This window comes from Aplidium turbinatum, chromosome 13 (genome assembly GCF_918807975.1).
Source record: "Aplidium turbinatum chromosome 13, kaAplTurb1.1, whole genome shotgun sequence".
NCBI classification, from domain to species: Eukaryota; Metazoa; Chordata; class Ascidiacea; order Aplousobranchia; family Polyclinidae; genus Aplidium; species Aplidium turbinatum.
In genome coordinates this window covers 1,342,800-1,364,143 of record NC_137484.1, presented here as the reverse complement: position 1 = coordinate 1,364,143, position 21,344 = coordinate 1,342,800, and the positions used below count along the sequence as shown (strand labels likewise).

Sequence of the window (21,344 nt, the reverse complement as noted above, 5' to 3'; positions counted from 1 at the left end):
ACACAACATTTGAAGAAAGAGCAAAGGGGGTAGGCGACTTCAATTGAAAATATTGGTGCACTTTAAATGTTTTATACACAGGATGAATGTCACATGAAAATTTCTTTTTTATAAGTTTAGCTAGGTTTTTCGCAAAAATTGTTGAATCTTTTCCTAGGTAGGGTATATTAATGAAATAACTAAAATCTACTTCTTCAGGCGTGTCTTTTGGTTCATCAGCCATGAAGGTGTTTAAGACTTTATTGAAAAAGTGAAAAGGATATCCATTTAAATAAAACATGTTTTTTAATTTCTTGATTTCTTTCTGAAACTTTTTGACACCTGGATTTGGCGAAAACCTACCAACACTGGCTTGCTTTTAAATTATAACGCTCTATGCCCCAGGAAATGGAAATCTGGTTTAATCTTGTGTCTGTTATCTCGTTTGGTGTGTTCTGATGATCAGTTGTTTCAGAAAGAAATCAAGAAATTAAAAAACATGTTTTATTTAAATGGATATCCTTTTCACTTTTTCAATAAAGTCTTAAACACCTTCATGGCTGATGAATCAAAAGACACGCCTGAAGAAGTAGATTTTAGTTATTTCATTAATATACCCTACCTAGAAAAAAATATTCAACAATTTTTGCGAAAAACCTAGCTAAACTTATAAAAAAGAAATTTTCATGTGACATTTATCCTGTGTATAAAACATTTAAAGTGCACCAATATTTTCAATTGAAGTCGCCTACCCCCTTTGCTCTTTCTTCAAATGTTGTGTATAAATTTAGTTGTTTGCGTGACGCAAACCAGACGACATACATTGGTATGTCAACCAGACATTTGTTGACAAGGGCCGGGGAGCACTTAAACCCAAACCTAACAACTAAAAGTGCAATTAAAGAGCACATCGCCTCTTGTGAAACGTGCACTGACAATGTCTCGATCGACCAATTTAAAATCATCTCTCGAGGCAGATCTGATTTTCAGACTAAGATCATGGAAGCCTTAAGAATCAAACGTAACAATCCATCTCTCAACCGGCAGTTATTCGCCTGTGGCTCATCATTCCTTTTGTGTGTGTTCTAATTGTTTTGTCCAATGGCTGTAGTCTACACCTCACGTGATCTGTTTCCCACCGCATAATTTACTCGCAATCATTCTCGTATCATTTGTTCAGTTTGTGCTTTCAGTCCAGAGTGTCGTTACATTTACAGTGCATAGTCAAATTTATCTTACGATTTTTCATTTTATGTATTGCAGATTTAATTCCTGAGGAGGACACACGTACGTGTCGAAAACGTTTGAGTTTATTTTATTTAATTATGTTATATTTTGTGTGAAATAAAGTATGCTAAACCCGCTAAAGTTACTATGTTTTATTTCTCTATGGTTCAACAAAGCAAACTCTCTACCAAAGCTTTATAATTTAAAATTCGTTATGTCAATTCAGTTGAGTTGTTTTTATTTCTGACCATCATATGTAAAACAATACACCTCAACATAGCAAAGGTAGAAGCGACAAAACGCAAATGTTAAAACGTGCTTGAATTCGTCATGTCAGTTCAGTTGTTTTTATTTTTGATCATGATATCAAAAACAATACACGTCAACATAGCAAAAAAGGTAGAAGCGACAAAATGCAAACGTTAAACGTGCTTGTGACCAAAGTAAGTTATTGAGTTGAAAGAAATTTGGCACGGTCGCAACACCTTCAGAAAAATTTAAGATATGAAGGGAAAATAGAAATGTTACAAAATAAATAAATCATGTTTATGTCTATAAGTTAGTAGGCTACTTTTGAATAGTTAAAATGATTATCGGTAGTTTGGATCAACAAATGTGTGGCCTACAGCTTGGATTGAAAAGAAATTATCAGGTACCTTAGCCTAGTTATCCCGACCAGCAGAAATTGCCGTTTTAACGTCACTAAATGTTGAAATCGTGTAGAAAAGAGAACTTTGCTGACTAGGATACGTTGAAACTGAGAAGCATTCACAGAAGCCTTTCGATTTCTTCCAAGAACCCAGTTAGCATAACAGTTCATTTTTACATTGTAGTAACAGAATGAAAAGGCTAACCAAATGTGTGGCCTACAGCTTGGATTGAAAGGAAATTATCGGGTACTGTAGCCTAGTTATCCCGACCAGCAGAAATTGCCGATTTTACATCGTTTTAACGTAGCTAAATGTTGAAATCGTGTAGAAAAGAGAACTTTGCTGACTAGGATACGTATTTCAAAAACTCGCCGAATCGGACTCGCCGAAACGGGCCATTCCGAAGAATTTTGACGATCATTTTGCGTAACATAAAGATTTTCGATATTGAAACTTTTGGATAAACAATCTATGCATCGATGATATCAACACATGCGACCTTAATTTTCATGAACAAGAAAGTCTGATTGAATTACATGTTGTGCTTCTACTTTGCAGTCCAGATTCGAAAAACATCAATGTAACACTTCTGGTTATCTCTTGCAAACGAATTCATGGCTAACTTTCAAAACAATCGATTTGATGGCAATTGTTTCAACTAGCTATTTAGAAAGGACAATTCTTTTTTATCTCTAGCTTTAATAACAAAGCAAAGAAATCGCCTGGATGCCGAAACAGAGTTACGTGTTAGAAACTTCTTTGACATCTGGTTTTCCTCACACAGGTTACTGGCAGCATAACAGTAGCGAATTTCCCACTGACATTGATTTTGTATGCAAATGGATTGACATTTTTTTTGTTTGAGTTGATTTAACTGCCGTTTTATTCCAATTTTTGTCCTGAATACAAATCATATGCTAAAACCATGGCGACCTTTATACACACACAGGCCATGGCAACGTGCAGCTTAAAATTTGACTGAAGGCCGATCTGTTAATAGCCAAAATCATGAGTATAAGTTGATAGTTTGAGTATTAGTTTGATAAATAGAGTTTTTGTCTATGTTTTGTGAGAGTTTGAGTTAACTTTGTGCTGTTTTTACTATTCAAATAACGGAATAGATTTTGGCACTTGTACTGGAAATCCAAAAAGCGTCTGGCAACACCAGTATTTCGGAAAATGTTGTCATTTTGTCAACATAATTTTAGGAGTTTTGCAGTGATTTGGGATTCAGTGATCACACTTTGGCAATTTAAATTGTTTAAATTATCATTTAAAAGGAATATAAAGTGAATTTAGCTTAAACTTCAAAATTGAAAATACAGCGGCCTTCAGTCAGCCCTCCAGTTCGTACGTTGTCAAGGCCTGTGTATACAGATCGTCATGGCTAAAACCTTGCATTATGGTGCGCAACGACAACTTTGGTTAACAAAACGTTTCAAATGTTCATTCTATTCACTACGATCTTTGGTTGCCTGTCCGCAAACATTTTTTTAAAACTTTTCCGGTCTCCCACTGTTAAAAGGTTGAGAACCACTGGTTTAGACGACTTTGTCAAACAAAGATCCCAAATGGTTTTTGAGAGAATGAACCTTCCTGATGGTTTTCTCAAAGCAAATCCAGAGACATGGAAAGTGTGAGAAGATTTTCAAGCAGCATGTGACATTGTGCAGGCCATAAAAGTTGTCAACAACCACGCAGAAGAAGGAGTAGCTCTAATTCAGGAGTTCAGTGGCCTACTAACATGTAATGAGGAACAAGTTCAGCATCTGTTACAGGTTATGCACGAACACATGAAAGCTTTGCCTGACAGCAACAAAAAGACACTCACTGGGAAAGTCTGAATGGTTCATGGCTACCAACTGTTTGACACTTGACTTTGTATATGTGCAAATGTGCATTGTGCTGTGTATCACATACAATCATACATCAATTGCAACAATTTCCAGATTTTACTGAAATTTCAACATGTTTTTCTCCAGCTACCACTAATTGTTTAAAAAAATGTATAAATCTTCACATTAAGTATTTTTCAGATAACATGAAACCAAGGAACTTTCAGAAATCATTAGTTAAACTACCATTCAACGTTTTATAGGCAGAGAAAACTTTTTCTACGGTTCTACGGTATAGGCAGAGAAAAATTTTCTACGGTTCGAGAAAAAGTTTTCTCTGCCTATAAAACGTTGAATGGTAGTTTAACTAATGATTTCTGAAAGTTCCTTGGTTTCATGTTATCTGAATTTTCTCAACTAGCTACTCTCCAAGGCGTATATGATCAATCAGAGTTGACTCTGTCAAGGAAACAAGCAAAGATGGTCCTGTAAGGCTGTAACCGGTGGTAAAATCTTTCTAAAATGACTGAGACTTTTGATAAATTCTTATTTCTGTTCGAATTAACGTGTACTTTAGAAGGTCGTCGCTAATTAATTGGATACGCTACTGTATTACATTGTATTATAATCACTGAAATCATATTGAATTGATATTAATAACAATACCGTCTATTAATTTTCAGTGCTTATTTAAGTACTGTAAATTAGTATACTTCGGTAGATGTTCATTGTGATGGCTTTTTTGCTTTGAACATTAAGTTTGTTTTAACAAAAAAACCTTAAGCGAGTAATGTCGGTCTGGAATTGCATGCGGGAAGTGATTTTCTGATGTCTCTGGATTTATTAATATTCAATTGAACACTGAGAATATGTCCTTATAATGTTTGTAATGTATTGTATTGAGTTTAAATTTAACCGTTGTTATTGCGTTCATAAACGTAGTTGCACTGATGAGAATTTAATATTCGAAAACGCGTTCTGCAACACTGTTTTTTGCACTCTGCAATGCCTGATGCAGATTTATCTGTAGATTTCCATCACGCATTGAAGCGGTGATCTGACAATGAAATTTTCTACGGTTCGAGAAAAAGTTTTCTCTGCCTATAAAACGTTGAATGGTAGTTTAACTAATGATTTAAGTATTTTTGTATTCATTTTGTAAAATTTTTAAAATCGAAAAATTCCAAAAGTACATATTTACCATTGTTTGACTTTACCAAGTTATAGTACTCTCCAACCTGATGAAAATGAACCCAAACAGATGTATGTCTTCTTTAAGGGTTTACGAAATACAGGTATTTAAAGTTTGACCCATTTCGTCAAAACCCCCCAAATTTTGAAAGCCTTGAGCTACCCCTAAACAATAAACTTTTCAAAAATATTTTACATAAGGTGTTTTTGTAGTAAATGGAAACTTTTGAAAGGGTGATACTTTAAAATTTCAAAATTTCACTTTTTTTGAATCACCCTACTACTGATGCATACTCAAGTTCGCTGGTTATCAAGGGGAAAAGTGTTGAACAGACTGTTTGAATTACATGATGCTGTGAGAGAGTTTCTTGGATGAAAAGAACCAAGCTTGTTGCTTATTACAACGATAGCTTTTGGGTTGCTATTCAGGCTTTTTGCGATTTTTTTTTTGCTTTTTGCGATTTGGCTGACATTTTTGAACAACTGAATAAACTTAATTCATCGCTGCAAGGAAAGCAGACAAAGTTAATTACCCTCAGTGATAAACTGTCTGACTTTTAAAAAAAACTTTATCTTTGGAAGACAAGATTATTGCAGGGTAAATTTGACATGTTTGATCAATCGTACGAATTCACTGAGAAACCAGAAAATGCTGAAATCATCATCATCATCATAATCCATCGTCGGTTTGTTCCCCACTAGTGGGGGTGACCGATTGTTTCCGCGCAGCAATTGTTTTAATCCCTTTTCTCCATTTCACCCTGTCCCTTGCATCTTCTTCCTTCAGTCCGACTTTTTTAAATTCATCCTTCACTTGTTGTTTCCACGTTCTTCTTGGACGACCGCGTTTCCTCTTTCCATCCACCTTTAGATTTAGTGCCTTTCTAAGAAAACTTCCTTCCTCCCTCCTTATCACATGTCCATACCATCTTACTCCATTTTCCCTTGCCAGTTGGTCTATGGTCTCTCTCATCTCTAGCATATCCAACAATTCTTCAGTCCTTTTTTCCCTTCTCGTTTTTACCCCACACATTGCTCTCACCATTGACCTTTCCGTTCTTCTCAGGATTGCCAGTTCACTCTCTCAATACCCATGTCTCGCTACCATATAGCATTGCAGGCCGCACACAGCTCCGATATACTTTTCCTTTTATCCTTAGTGAAAATTTTCTGCCATGCAACATTTCCCCACAATCCCTGAACTTTGCCCAGCCCAATCTTGCCCTTGTTGTCACCGCTCTGCAATAAACAATTAACTGTTGATGAATTTTACTTCTGACCATACTCAGTCACTGCAGGATCAATTTAATTTCCACTTTGGTGATTTGAACGTTCAGAGTTTTTCATGGGTTTCCAGTCCGTGAAATGACCAGTGACACTGCTTTGAATATTATGTTGCATCCATCTGAGAGTGAGCTTGATAAAATTTTGGATACAAGCTTTACACGAGTATCCACAACTGTCTTAGAAAGCTTTGAAAATAATTTTACCTTTTGCGACATCTTGTCTTTGTGAATGAGGATTTTCTGCACTGGTTGCAATAAAAACAAAGTATTGTTCTCGACTTGAAGTTTAAGATGAACTCCGATTGAGTCTTTCAAGTATTGCACCTCAAATGTGGAAGTTCAAGGTTCGCACTAAATGTAGCAATCTTTCTAAAACCAACTACTGTTTATGACTTAGCAAGCAATGAGTGGCATTTGTTCGTTACAAGGGGAGGAGGAAGGGGAGCAGTGGTCCATGACTGAGACACATTTTTTAAGTGGTCCTTGAATCTCAAAAGGTTGAGAACCTCTGTACTAGAGCATAGTAAACTGCTCTTAATGTCTGGGAATTTACACACTTTCTTAGTCGATATAGACATAGAGCACCACAGCTGCTTTGAGACACTTTTGTTGAGATTATATTGATTTGCTGTTCCATGATAATAACTAATCAAACGTTATTCCTAAGTATTTGTAGGTGTCTGTGCGTTGCAAACTGGTATTTTGAAAAGTTCCCGTTTATTTTAACGGGAACTTTTCAAAAATTTTAACAAACTTTTTACGAAAGTTTAACAAACTTTCGTAAAGTAAAGTTTGTTTGTAAAGTTTAACAAACTTTCGTAATAAGTATCTCACATAGACAATTTTGTTAATTGGCTCATACGGCAAAATACAGTAGAATTCGCATATAGTGACTTTGGCTATAGTGACACTTCACCTATAGTGACACCTGTTGCAAAGTCCCGTTTGCATACGCCACAGTTGAGTAGAATTCGGCTATAGTGACACTTCGGTTGTGGTGACATTTTTTCCGCGGTCTCTTCAGGTGTCACTTATAGGCGAATTCTACTGTACAATCTGGCATAGACGTTGACAACTAAAAGTAGCCTACTTCGATTATTTTATCTACAGCAGTGTTTCTCAACCTTTTTTGGCCCAACGCCCCCTTCATGAACCGGCAAAATTTTACCACCCCAAAACAAAAACGACTAATTACAAAAAGCGGAAAAAAATACTATTAATACTACAAAAAGTGCTCAATGCCAAACAAAAAGCCAAGCAGAGTGAATTACATCAAATATAGGCTAGTTACCAGTCTCTAAAACCCCTACAGCCTGTTTTACCCTAAAAGGGAGATTATCAGAAGGTCCTTATTCAAATAGAATTATATTTCAATTACAATAAGGACCTTTTGATGATCTAGCTTTTAGTGTGAAACAGGCTGTAAGGGTTTTAGAGACTCGTAATATATTTGATGAAAAGCAAATATATATTTGTGGGCATGAAAGCAGTATAGGCCTACTGGTATTCAGTGTGAACCTTGGGCTTGGTGAGAAAGTGCCAGTTTCTTCACATCTGGTGTAAAGCCAGTGAGAAACATTCAAAGATCACCTCTTATGGATATGTCAAGTGGGCTTTGCTGTTTGGTATGTAGCAGAACAACACAGCTGAATCCCTTTTCCACCAGGTATGAGGTAGGAAATGCTACCACGAAGATACGAGCTCTGACGACATCGTTACGCTGGGCTTAGATGGTTTAAACCAGAATGTCTCCTAATAATCAAAACCCCCATTAAGCCGAGGTAATCATACCGCCCCCCTACAAAATCAAAACGCCCCCCCCCCCCCCCCCCCCCGGGAGGTGGTATCGCCCCCGTTGAGAACCACTGATCTACAGTATAAACGAAACTCGTTGTGTCGAATAGCACGAAATCGATCAAAGCATTTTCCCACAGTGTTCAAAATGGCGGCGCGGACACCTTGGGAATTTCTCGCATGAAGCGTCACTTTTAGGTTTTGCCTTGAAGTACCTGTTGCAAGGAAATTTACATAAGTCGGCACTCTTATGATTACATCATGGGATGCCCCCCCAATTTTTCCTCGACCTGACTTGATGTCCTCCCTTAGTTTTATGTTTTTTCTCTCAATAACTCTCTCAGTTTTTGTTTCCGTGAGGCACGGCGTTTGTCGACTAGTGACGGCGCTTGTCGAGAGCATTGCTGCCAAAAAAAGCAAAAATCACAGCCCTGCCAATTTATGACGTTTCTCCCTGAGCAGCATATTTTTTGTCTTTCATTTTAAAATTCAAAAAAGTATATACTGCTGTTTTTTTATAAAAGTAGAATTATTTTTATTTATGGCTCAATTTCAGCACCTTTTGACAATCTCGCAAGGTAAAATTAGTGCATAGTTTTAGGTCTTTTGTTTCTCGTATCACAAGACTTGGACATCAATAAATTTCGAAACAAACTGTAAAGGCTTCTTTGATAATAATGATTCAATCAATTTAGTTTTTTAAATTAAGTAGGAGGAAGTTGATATGCAATGCAAAATTTCAGTTCAAATTATATTTTAAATTAAAATTTTGTCATATTTTTCTTTATCTGGGGGTTATTTTGAATTTTAGTCTCACAAACCATGAAAAATGCGTAATTGCGTATATACGTTTTTTGTTTATCGACGTAGTTTTCCTCAACAGAATCTAAGAATAGGACTTAAAATTTTAGTTTTTTTTCCAATAATAACCAATCAACCAGTCAAGTGTAATCAATAGGCTGATAAGCCAACTTACCAAGCAATTTATACTGATGCTGATGAGCTGTGTGTAACATCATAAGACTATAAAAATAATATTTATAAATAAAGTTTTGTCACTATGATTTCTATTAATTTGTCATCACTGAAGTGTTTCATGTTTGAAAATCGTTCACAATGTTTGTCACAGCTTCACTAATGGTTGTGTCACTTTGCGTCTATAATACAAATTTACATGTTACATTGCTGTGAAGAGATTTGTATGTGTGTTTAAGTTTCTGCGTTAAAAAATACTAATCAACTGTGATCAGGAAAATCCTCAAGTAAGAACTCAAGTTTGAACAAAACTCCAAGTAGAGGAGATCGTTTCATTCCCAATCGACAAGCTTCAAACTTTGAACTCGGCCACTACAAGCTACTCTCTGAAAACGGTATGTTTGAGATATTATATCTTAGATTGAACAATGCGTTTTAATTAGAGATGTACCGATATATCGGTATCGGTATCGGTGATATCGGCCATTTTTTGAGTATCGGTATCGGCATCGGTATCGGCAAAATTTGGCCGATACTGTGGCCGATACTAAACATGTAAAAAAAAGGCGTTTGCTGCGGATTTTCTGCAGAAGCAAAGATATTATATATATAGATTTTTTTAAAGTAGTAACTAACGTCACATTGAAGTAGAAAAATAACAACCTGTTCAAATTTTTGATCCCACACACTCCCATGACTTCATGCGCGCACCTTTTGGCATTGTTTGCTTACAGTGATTCTTTCACTCAAACAAAACGTTTTGTTTCAGCAGTTTTGCGTTGTTCGACTCTTACGTTGTGAAGGAGACTCAATTTCTCCAATATTTATCATTCGTGTTTCTTTTTTACTCTCAGCAGAGGATAAAACCAGGCCAAGACTACCCAGGTGGCGGAATGTGTAGTTTTGCATCGTTTTTGCGTTGCTGGAAGTTTGAGGGACCCGTGTGGCTTGGTTGTTTTTGGTGGGCTGGTTCTGTCAGTTTGTGATTTGGTTTCCACTTTTCGTTGTGGTGGACTCATCAGGCTTGGAACAAAGTCGTGGCAGAGTGGGTGGGCTCGAGGTGGGGGCTGTGGGACTGCGAATCCTCGCTGAACTAATCAATAAGTGGTCTTATGGCGACCTCATTGTGGGGGGGAGTGTCCTTCCCTGCTGTCGGCACGGGGCTGGGCGCTTACTGGTGCGGCGGGCTGTTGCGATTCGCTGGCCATAACGGTGTAGCTTCCACGCTAGCCATTTAGACCATCCAATCAACTATATGTTTCTCGGCTGCCGTTTTGTATTAAGAATTGACATCGACAAGAATTGAAATGGCTAGTGTGGAAGCTGCATCGTTGTGGTTGGCAGGTCGCGGCAGCTCGCTGTGCTGGTGAGTGCTCAGCCTTGTGCTGGTGGCCGGGGGGGACGCTCCTTTCTTTGCAATGAGGTTGTCAACTTGGGCGCAACGGGACCATTTTGATTGGTTTGGTGAGGATTCGTGGTCCCATTGCTTTCTTTTTGGGCCTACTTATCCTGCCGTGACATTGTTTGAGCTTGGTGAGTTTGTTGCGGCTAAAGGTGGAAGTTGAATCGCCGACTGATGGAGCAGGCTTGCTGGGGGCAGCCGAGTTACACGGGTTTTTTGAGCGTTTGGCGGGTGGGAGCGATGCAGAATTGTGCATTTTTGCTATCTGGGTAGTCTTGGCCTGGCAAAAGCTTTTCAACCAAACGACAAGCGTCCTTAGGTTACACATTACTTGTCGAATAGTTTTTGTACGACTACACAAATCACTTGGTTTACATTTTACATCTTATTATCAATTATGATAGCCTATTTGGAGAGTTTGCGCAAACACTTTATTAATTTTTCAGAAACCCCAATTATGATGTAATGTTTCTTCCCTTATACCCCAGTCCTCAATTATGGTGGCCTTTCATTACTAAAACCTACTATTATGACACAACAATGCAGTTGAGATTGGATTCTTGAATCTTTAATAAGTTATGCCAATTGAAAGCTTTTTTTAATAGTTTTATGCAAATAAGGTAAAACTTAGCATTTGATATATTAATAATTCCTTGCAAATACCAAAATTGCTTCTTTTTGTAACACCAAAGTATCGGCCAAAATATCGGTATCAGTATCGGTATCGGCCTAAAAAAGTGATATCGGTATCGGGATCGGTATCGGCCAAAATATTGGTATCGGTACATCTCTAGTTTTAATCAATTTTTCACAAATCATGAGAGAGGGCTTTTAGTCCCTGACCAGTGACCATGTTGTGCAAGACATTTTGGATGCAAGCGGTTTATAGTGGAAGAATAATAGAACCAATTGTGAGTCATGAACGTTCTGCATTTCCTATGGAAACATAAGGTTTCGTTGCTGACTGCTGTTGTCCTAACAAAATTTTTAACTCTCAACAAATGAATATTTTGTGACACTTTCGTTTATGACAGTTTCGCTTGGTAAATGTAATGCGCTTTTGATTTCTAACGATGTATAACTACCTACTGAATTGAGACATGACGTTTGCCCAGATCTAACGAATATTGGAGGGCTTAGAATCGCCTTTTTATAAAATTAGAAATGTGTATATAAGTGGTTTTGGAAATAAAGTGGAGAATAAAAATTGCCAAAATGAAAGAAACCAATTTTTGAAGCCATTTTTGCAAGCTGACCACCACTAAATTCATCACCACAATCCAAATCCATTTTAAACAAAGCAAAAAAACACAGCTATAAAGCTCAAATAGGCTACTAAGCACCGACAGTAGGCTGCAAGCCTACAACACTGCTTATCAGTGTTGCCAGATAGTAGATGCTTCAAACTACCAAACATATTTCAAATTTTGCCAAACTGAAAAGAGACTGACTGCCAAGTGCCAACTCACCAAAAATGTTTGCCAAAATTCTGCCAACTCAAAATTTTACTGCCAAACAACGTAAAATTCTGCCAAATTTCTCGAATTTGGTAGTGAAATTTGCCAAATGGCAACACTGCTACTTATCATAAAATGATGACAAAACAATCAGCAACATGTCACGTGATACAATGGTTAAATATGATTGGTTAATTGTGGATACAAATGGTTTTGGAAACAAAGTGTGATGTCGCGTAAGTGGTTTTGGAAACAAACGCAATTTTTAATGTCGAATTTGAAGCAGATAGAAAAGATTTTGGAAAGAAAGAATTTGATAGTAGGTACCTATGGTAATACTCTACCTAATGACACTCTAAACTCAATTTTGGTAAAAGTGGCGCCTAAGTGGTTTTGGAATTGGACTCTTCATATATAGAGCTTTCACTGCACAAGTGTGGCTTCTTCAGAATAATCTTATTCAAATAGAATTACATTTGAATATTTTCAATAATTTTTATCATCATCATCATTATCAGCCATTGTTGTTCCACTGCAGGATGATGGCCTTCCCCATATCTTTATAATTTTGTCTGTTTTTGCACGTTTGTGTCCAGTGTTTGTCGAATTGGTAGAGTTCGTCTCGCCATCTTGTCTTTTTCTTTCTTTTGCGTTTATTGTCAAGCGATATCCTGTCAGTAGCTCTTCTTGTCCATCTGTTGTCAGTTGTTCGCATGATATGTCCTGCCCAATTCCACTTTAAACTTTTTATTTTTATAGTTTCTATACCGTAATCTTATTCAAATAGAATTGTATATTTGAATATTTTCAATAGTTTCTATTTGAATACGATTATACTGAAGAAGCCACACTTGTGTAGTGAAAGGTCTATATACTATTGAATTGATTTTTCTGATTTTGGTGTGATATTGTTTACTTTATTTTAAATTGAGGTTGACCACATCATTTTTATGTAGAGATGTACCGATATATTGGCATCGGTATCGGTGATATCGGCCATTTTTTGAGTATCGGTATCGGCAAAATTTGGCCGATACTGTGGCCGATACTAAACATGTAAAAAAGGCGTTTGCTGCGGATTTTCTGCAGAAGCAAAGATATTACATAAATTTTTTAAAGTAGTAACTAACACCACATTGATGTAGAAAAATAACAACCTGTTCAAATTTTTGATACCTCACACTCCTATGACTTCATGCGCGCACCTTTTGGCATTGTTTGCTTACAGTGATTCTTTCACTCAAACAAAACGTTTTGTTTCAGCAGTTTTGCGTTGTTCGATTCTTAAGTTGTGAAGGAGACTCAATTTCTCCAATATTTATCATTCTTTTCTTTGTGTTTCTTTTTTACTCTCAGTAGAGGATAAAACCAGGCCAAGACTAGCCAGGTAGCAAAAAAGTATACTTTTGCATCGTTTTGACGTTGCTAAACGTTTAAAAAAAACCATGGAACTTGGTTGTTTTTAGTAAGCTGGTTTTATCAGTTTGTGATTTAATTTCCACCTTTCGTTGTAATGATCTCACCAAGCTTAAACAATGTCATGGCAGAGTAAGTAGGCTCAAAATGAAAGCAATGGGACTACAAATCCTCACTAAACTAATCAATAAATGGTCTTGTTGCGCCTAAGATGACAACCTCATTGTGAAGAAAGGAGCGTTCTTTCCGGCTATCAGCACAAGGCTGAGCACTCACCACAGCGAGCTGTTGCGATTCGCTACCCATAACGGTGTAGCTTCCACGCTAGCCATTTAGACCATCCAATCAACTATATGTTTCTCGGCAGCCGTTTTGTAGCAAGAATTGACATCGACAAGTATTGAAATGGCTAGTGTACACCCGGACAGCAGAATAACTAACTTTTATGATTTAATTTAGGGTGCTTTTAACAGAACATTTTGCACGTAAAGCATTAAATTACCACTTTAGGCCCATAATTTGCTTGCAAAGCACTCGATTAGCTTTCTGGGCCCTTTTGCCAGATTACGGGCCCCCCAGGACTAAAGAATAACAACTTTAATGCTTGAAATCAGTCGTTTAGGATGGTTTTAGCCAAACATTTTTGTGTGTAAACTATAAAACCACAATTTCGGGCTCTCCCAACAAACACAGGCTTGGGCCGTCAAGGGTACGCCGTACTTTCCGTACCCCCCTCTCATAGGCCTTGGTCATTTTAGGCGCAACAAGACCATTTGGATTAGTTTAGTGAGGATTCTTAGTTTGCTTTCATTTTAAGCATAGCTTACTTATTCTGCCGTGACATTGTTTAAGCTTGGTGGGTTTATTACAACGAAAGGTGGAAATTTAATCACAAACTGATAGAACCAGCTTACTAAAAACAACCAAGTTACACGGATTTTTTAAACGTTTAGCAACGTAAAAACGATGCAAAAGTATACATTTTTGCTACCTGGGTAGTCTTGGCCTGGCAAAAGCTTTTCAACCGAACGGCAAGCGCCATTAGGTTGCACATTACTTGTTGAATAGTTTTTGTACGACTACACAAATCACTTGGTTTACATTTACATCAATTATGATGGCCTATTTGGAGAGTTTGTGCAAACACTTTATTAATTTTTCAGAAACCCCAATTATGATGTAATGTTTCTTTTCTTATACCCCAGTCCTCAATTATGGTGGCCTTTCATTACTGAAACCTACTAGTATTATGACACAACAATGCGGTTGAGATTGGATTCTTGAATCTTTAACAAATTATGCCAATTGAAAGCTTTTTTAATAGTTTTATGCAAATAAGGTAAAACTTAGCATTTGATATAATTCCTTGCAAATACCAAAATTGCTTCTTTTTGTAACACCAAAGTATCGGCCAAAATATCGGTATCAGTATCGGCCTAAAAAAGTGATATCGGTATCGGGATCGGTATCGGCCAAAATATTGGTATTATTGGTATCGGTACATCTCTATTTTTATGTCTTTGTGAAGTCATAATTGTTGTCCAGTCATAATTGTGAAGTCAATTGCTGCGCGGAAACAATCGGCCACCCCCACTAGTGGGGAACAAACCGACGATGGATTATGATGATGATGATTTAATTATTAGCTTGAAATAGGTATGCTAACAGTTAAAGCAGCGTTTCTTAACCGGGGGTGCCAGCACCCCTTGGGGGTGCTGGAGTAGACTGTAGGGGGTGCTAAATGCATGCAGTATGTATAATATCAAAAAGTGCCGTTATACTTTTCTGCATTGTTTTGTCTTTCTGCCAGCATCAGCAGTTGTCATATCAATCATTGCTTTGTCGAAGTAGCCAACATGGTTTGTTGTTATTGTAGTCATCTCCCAGTCAAGTACGCAACTTGATCCTGAGTAGTTTGTGCGAACTTACCTGGTGGGTGCTTTGTTGTAATATTACTGGTCACCTCTAGCTTCTAGCAACTACCATGGCAAAATACGTTCCCACAAATCACTCATATCCAGAGTGGATACAGCAGCCTTTCTTGGCAGACATGAGTGATGATAATAGACTAAAGGAGGAGCTGATTGACATGCAGGTGAATCAGAGTTGTCGGACAAAATTTCTTCCTTCCACTTGCTGATTTCTGGTATGATCAGTTGACAGCATATCCTGCATTGGCACGAGCAGCATTGGAATCGAGCTTTCCATTTCCGACTACCTAACTGTGTGAAAATGCGTTCTCCACGATGCTCCAAATTAAAACAATTGACAGGAACCGCCTTCAACATGGGTTGCTCCACGATATGAGAATGGCTTTGACCAACACGAAGTCTCGAATAGAGCAATTGGTCACACATAAGCAACAACAGAAATCACATTGATAGGCTACATGTGTAACTAGTTACCCAGCGGAGTAACTTAAGTATGCTTAAGTTTTTCCATGTTTTTTCACTATTCTCGGGTTTTTCTATTTTTTTATCACCAATGACGACAGTAGTTTTGAAGAATAAACAAAATGATCAATTTGCACATCGCTTTCCTTGCAATAGTGCAGACCAAAGTTTACTGGCGGCGCCGAAATTTTGACATGCTTTTTGATCACTGGCGGTATATTTTGTATTTTTTGTCGCCTAACAAACTGTGCTGTTGTTTTAAGAGAGTCGATTCACTTACATATGATTTTAATTGAATTTTTGTTGGTGAATGAAAGTCAATTACCAAATCCTGAATCAACTTCGTTAAAACAACTTGCACAGTTTGTTAAACAACAAGAGACTTCATTACAAAATATATCGCCAGCGATCTAAAGGCATGTCAAAATTTCGGCCTCTACTAAAATTTGAGTCGGCACTGTAGTAGTCGTATGTCAACGACAGGTAGGGGGTGCTAGACTGTTCAGGCCTGTTTACAGGGGTGCTAGAGTCAGAAAAAGGTTAAGAAACGCTGAGTTAAAGTGATAAAAACACTTAGAGAAAAGTTCAGTGAAATATTTTTCATTTCTAGGTAACTAAACCATCACTTTACAAAATGGAGCCAATCAGAAAAAAAATTATGCAATCATGGGGGAGTGGGGGACCTTAACAGTTCTGCTGCTGGAAACGAGTTAGCTTGTGTAATTGTGATGTAATTTAACGTCACATGACGTCACAATGCCCCAAAAATCCTAATGTGTTGCCAGTCTGGGGGCCTGACAGGTCGCTTCAATTTTAAACCAAAAAAAAAAACGATTTTTAACCCATTTCCCCGCCAAATTCTTAAAATTAAATAAAAGTCAAAACACCAATCAGTGTGAACAAAGCTTGAAATTCAGCAATGACTTCGAGGTCTAGAAATTCTTAGACTGGGATCATGATGCCAGGCTACTAGTATTGATCAATGCACATAGGTCATGTAAAAGAGCTTACTTTTTATGTGCAGCAAGGTATTAAGGTAATTGAAATATTCTATTATTTTTTAAGGTTTAGACTAATTTACCTATTCATTTAGAGTCACTAGACTAGACTGCTTACTGGTACTAGCTAGAAGTCCTGTAGGCTATCTAACCCTAGTCGCTAAAAAAATCCAAGCAAGCATTTTCTTATGAATATAGGCCATGACTATGCTATGATGTCAACGAAACTTTTGAATGTAATGTAAAAACAAACCAAACGTGGTAGCCTATAGGTTTCATCAAAAGGAAATATGTTTGCAATCGCCTAGTTGGTTAAGTTAAACTTCAGTACAGTACAGTAGCCTAGCTACCGGCCAGCAAAAATTGTCATTTTTACATTGTAATCGTGTAAAAAAAGAACTTTTGCTGACCAGGTATAAGTTGCAACTGAGAAATATTTACAAAAGCCATTCGATTTGTTCAAAGAACCGAATTAGCCTAACAGTTCGTATTTACATTGATTCAATGTTTGAATACGTTGAATCACTCGGCCTATTGTTTTTCTTAACATTGATTTCACGTCTGAACAGGTTGATTCAATGCAAAAAAAAAACTGTTTTGCTGACTGCCACGCTTGTAAATGCAATGGTCATTTCGACGATCAATTGCAACACCGATTTGCTCCAAAATTTCAAAGTGCGTTTCAATAGTTTGGCAACCTATTTTTTCATTACCATGGCAACCAGAGAAAGTGGAGAACTCCTCTCACTTTTTCAAAACGCTGGCAGCTAAAGTGTTAAAGTTTGAGGAATTTTTAAAAAATAACATGAGGATTTTCATATCAAGCAATTATTTTTTGATATTTTAATAGCATAATTGAATTCCTCACCCCTGAGAACATAGGAATAGACACTTTGCTCATCATAATTGGACAAGAAATGGTGACTTTAGAGCATTTTCACAAAATATTCCCACGCACAATGGCGTCACTAGTGGCAAAAAAGGTAAAACTTTAAATTGCGATAACTTGAAAACGACACAAGGTATCAAAAAAATTCCAACAGTTATGAAAATCATTCTAGAATATCTACCAAATATGTAAAAATGAAGAAAATCTAAGAGATGGTGGTGTAAAATTTCTTCAAAATTTGTTGAATTATAATGCAATGACTCTCAAGCAGATGCCAAACGAAACTTGTCAACTAACAGCCTCCATCCAGCTGCAGGGGGCAATGGACGTTGGACAAGTTCAGACGCCCCATCATCCTGCAGTTCAACATTGAAAGCTTCACAACAAGAAAGATCAAAGTTGTGGAGCAGCTTGCCAATAAAAACCGGGCACTCGTCATCCTCCTCCAAGAGACCCACTGTTGAGTGTTGATAGGTTAGCTATTTCCAGTCCTCGAAATTAGCGGCGACACGCGGCAATTGCCGTGGTAAATGCTGCCGCAAACGTCATAATGGCCATTCTGCTACGGCAATAAAAATGCTGTCGCAAAATGAGCGCTTAATTAGGACAAAAATTGTTCAAAATTCCTTCCTGTGTTATTTACTCGCAGCGGGAGTTTCATCAGCAGAAACATGGCACCAAGACCTCACCTCTGACTATTTTACTTGCTGTGAACACTCACGCAGTCTTTGAAATTAGCATATTTTTGCTTTGTCAAAAACGTTGCCGAGGCCAAACGGCGAAAGTTGAAATTGCCTCGGCAAGTGCTGTAAACATTTATTACGAAAAGTTTGCACAAAAACATGTAAAACGAGAAGCAAAAAATATACTATAGTAGTCTATCACGATCGCACTGTTTGATTTGTTGTGATATATTAACACCAAAAGTAGCAATAAAGCGAGCAATGCGATACGCACGCTGTTGCGGTAATTCGTCTGTTAAATAACTCATTGGGGGGGAAAGTAAGTTAATTTTGGGTTGATTCAACGTTCGAGTCAGCGCAAATCGATTTAACTTTCCCGGAGGGTAATAATGCGTAACAACAATGCCCAATAAGAAATTTACGTTTGTTTTACATTAATTCGACATCTAGCAACGCTGAATTATCATAAAATAACGTTAATTGCTCAACGAGGTACCGGTAACAACTTAAAAACTCCCTGCGAGAAGATTGCCTCGATTTACAGATAGACTAACAAAATTTCGGCACAATTGGGATACTGCGAGCAACACAAAGTCTGTTTGATAAAGTACCGGTACTAGTCACAATTGGAATCATCAGATGCTGTATCCAAGGATGAGGTTGTCGCGTCGTCACTGGAATACTTGAACACGCAAAACTGCCCGTTCATGAACGCGCAATGCCATATGATCGAAAGCATTATTTTTCTTTACTGCCGAAAAACTGTTTATCCAATTTCGTACTACTTTTCAACTTGACCCCGTAACTTTTCTAATTCCGATTTGTTTAAGGTAGGAAAGGTTTCGTTAAGCTTTTTCTGAAATTCCTGTATATTTTTTAGTGGTTTGCCTTTGTCTCTCTGGTCTCTATTAATCTTCATCAGCATTTGAAATTCTTGCTTGTAAAAAAAAACTGATTTTTTCTGAAATTTTTTGCTTTGTAACTGTAGGAATGTTAGTTCGCAAGTAAGACATAAAAACTTGCTCAAAAGTACAACTAGCTGCCGCCCTGATAACCTTGTTTGAATTACTTTCATCTGAGCTTGTCCGTTTTTCCTTATAAGCCATGAAACTGCAAATCACTTGCTTGTAGGTTGGTAACTTGCTACCTTTGATATATTGATCTGCTTTTGTGGGAACTGTAGCAAGCAGAAAATACCGAGGGTCATGTTGTGCATGAGAAGACATAGTCTATTACAGTGGTTCTTAACCGCCGGTCCTCGGACCGGTATCGGTCCGTGTAATTTTTTTGCCGGTCCGCAAAAGATCTTACTTTTTGCAAAGCTTATTTTAATGTGGAGTCATTAACATATTGTAAAATTGTGATCGCACTGTGAAACATGCACAGCTGTAAAACTGACATATCACCACGTAAAATTGTTTGATAATAAAGGTGAACTTTTTGATGACCTAATTTTGTGCCGTTGATAATGTTTTTGTGACAAATTGCATAATAGTTTTCGAAAAGTTTTGAAACACAGAAATACATAAACAAATGGGGCATTTTGTCCTTGATTTTGAAAAATTTCAAAGTCGTTGGAGACGAAAATTTGGAATTAGATAAGTTTGAAGTTCCGGGATAAAGTCAGGCCTGCAATGGAAATTTGCCAGAACCGGAGTTTGAGAAAGCAAAGATCTTGTTTTTCAAAGAATGGAATGAAGACAAGCCGATTTGCTGTGGAATATGCTGGTGAAATGGAGTGGTGAAAAAAGTAAAAAGAGGTGCTGAACGTTGTGAGTCAACAATTGAAAGAGTTGGCTAACAATTTTAACGATTCATTTCGCGTAACATGAAGATCCTCGACATGGAAACTTTTGCATAAACAATCCATGCATCGATGATGTCAACACATGCGACCTTAATCTTCATGAAAAAGAATGTCTGATTGAATTACAATATGTTATGCTTCTACTTTGCAGTCCAGATTCGAAAAACATTATCGTCACACTCAGGGCTGCGATTTTTTCTTTCTTGTCGAACGACCAACAATCCTACGCTTGTTTGTCGAATAGTAATATGACGTCACAAGAGTCAGAATATAAGCGTTTGGCCGCGAGTTACCGCACAAGTTGTGTGGTATCAGAGTTACTTACTTTAAGTTTTTAATCACACGCTGGTTGAGTGATTTCATCTACGACGGCAAAAACATTGCCGTCGCCAAATCAACACACCTTGGATTGCTGCGACAATTGCCGTATGCTTTAACGTTTAATCAAACAAAATTTTATGCGCTTCTTCATCGCGTGTCACACGGCGGTAGCCCAGAGCATCACGCAAGCTATTTTATGCGCTGCCAATGCTCTTGTGAACTGTAAAAAGTTTGCAACCTTATAAATACCGGCTTATTGTTACGCAAAAGTTATTCTTTCATCGAATGCTTATTGTTTACCGGTGTCGTTGCGAGTATAAATCATCGTGAAAGAAGATACAGTTAAAAAGTGGAATTTACCTGCTATAGATTATCAAACAGAAGGAAAAGTTAGTGTGGTATTTTGCAATATATGTAAAGAATTTTTTGACGAAAACAAATCGGAATTAGAAAAGCTACGGGGTCATTGGGGTCAAGTTAAAAAAGTAGTACAAAATTGGATAAACGGTTCTTCGGCAGAAAAGAAAAATAATGCTTCTGATCATATGGCATTGCGCGTTCATGAACGGGCAGTTTTGCGTCTTCAAGTATTCCAGTGACGATGCGGCAGCTCATCCTCCCATACAGCGTCTTATGATTCCGATTCTGACAGCTAGTTCTTCATCAAACAGACTGGTGTTTGCTCGCAGTATCTCAATTGTGCCGAAATTATGTTAGTGTAAACGTAAATCGAGGCAATCATCTCGCAGTGAGATATTAATTTGTTACCGGTACCTGGTTGAACAATAATATAACGTTATTTTCTGATAATTCAAAGTCGCTAGATGTCGAATTAATGTAAAACAAACGTAAATTTCTTCTTGGGAATTGTTACGCAGGCAGCAAAATTCGTTATTTTTGCATTGACTTCACGTCTGTAGACGTTGAATCAATGTAAAAATGATGATTTTTGCTGTCTGAGTACGCAATGTAACCCGCCAGGAAAGTTAAATAGATTTGTGCTGACTCAAACGTTGAATCAACCCAAAATTAACTTACTTT

General features: G+C 37.4%; 1 protein-coding gene across 2 annotated transcripts in view; it reads left to right on the top strand.

Annotated features, from left to right (window-relative positions):
* The window catches only part of LOC145782572 (cell division cycle protein 20 homolog), a 144,069-nt gene that overhangs the window by 43,145 nt on the left and 79,580 nt on the right, over positions 1 to 21,344 (top strand). Inside the window, exon 3 of one of the 2 annotated variants that reach the window (XM_082594384.1) lies at positions 9,213 to 9,332. In XM_082594384.1, the coding sequence (XP_082450510.1) occupies positions 9,213 to 9,332 (120 nt within the window). Of the gene's footprint in view, positions 1 to 9,212; positions 9,337 to 21,344 lie in introns of both variants that reach the window. The other variant, XM_082594385.1, reaches the window with a different exon arrangement.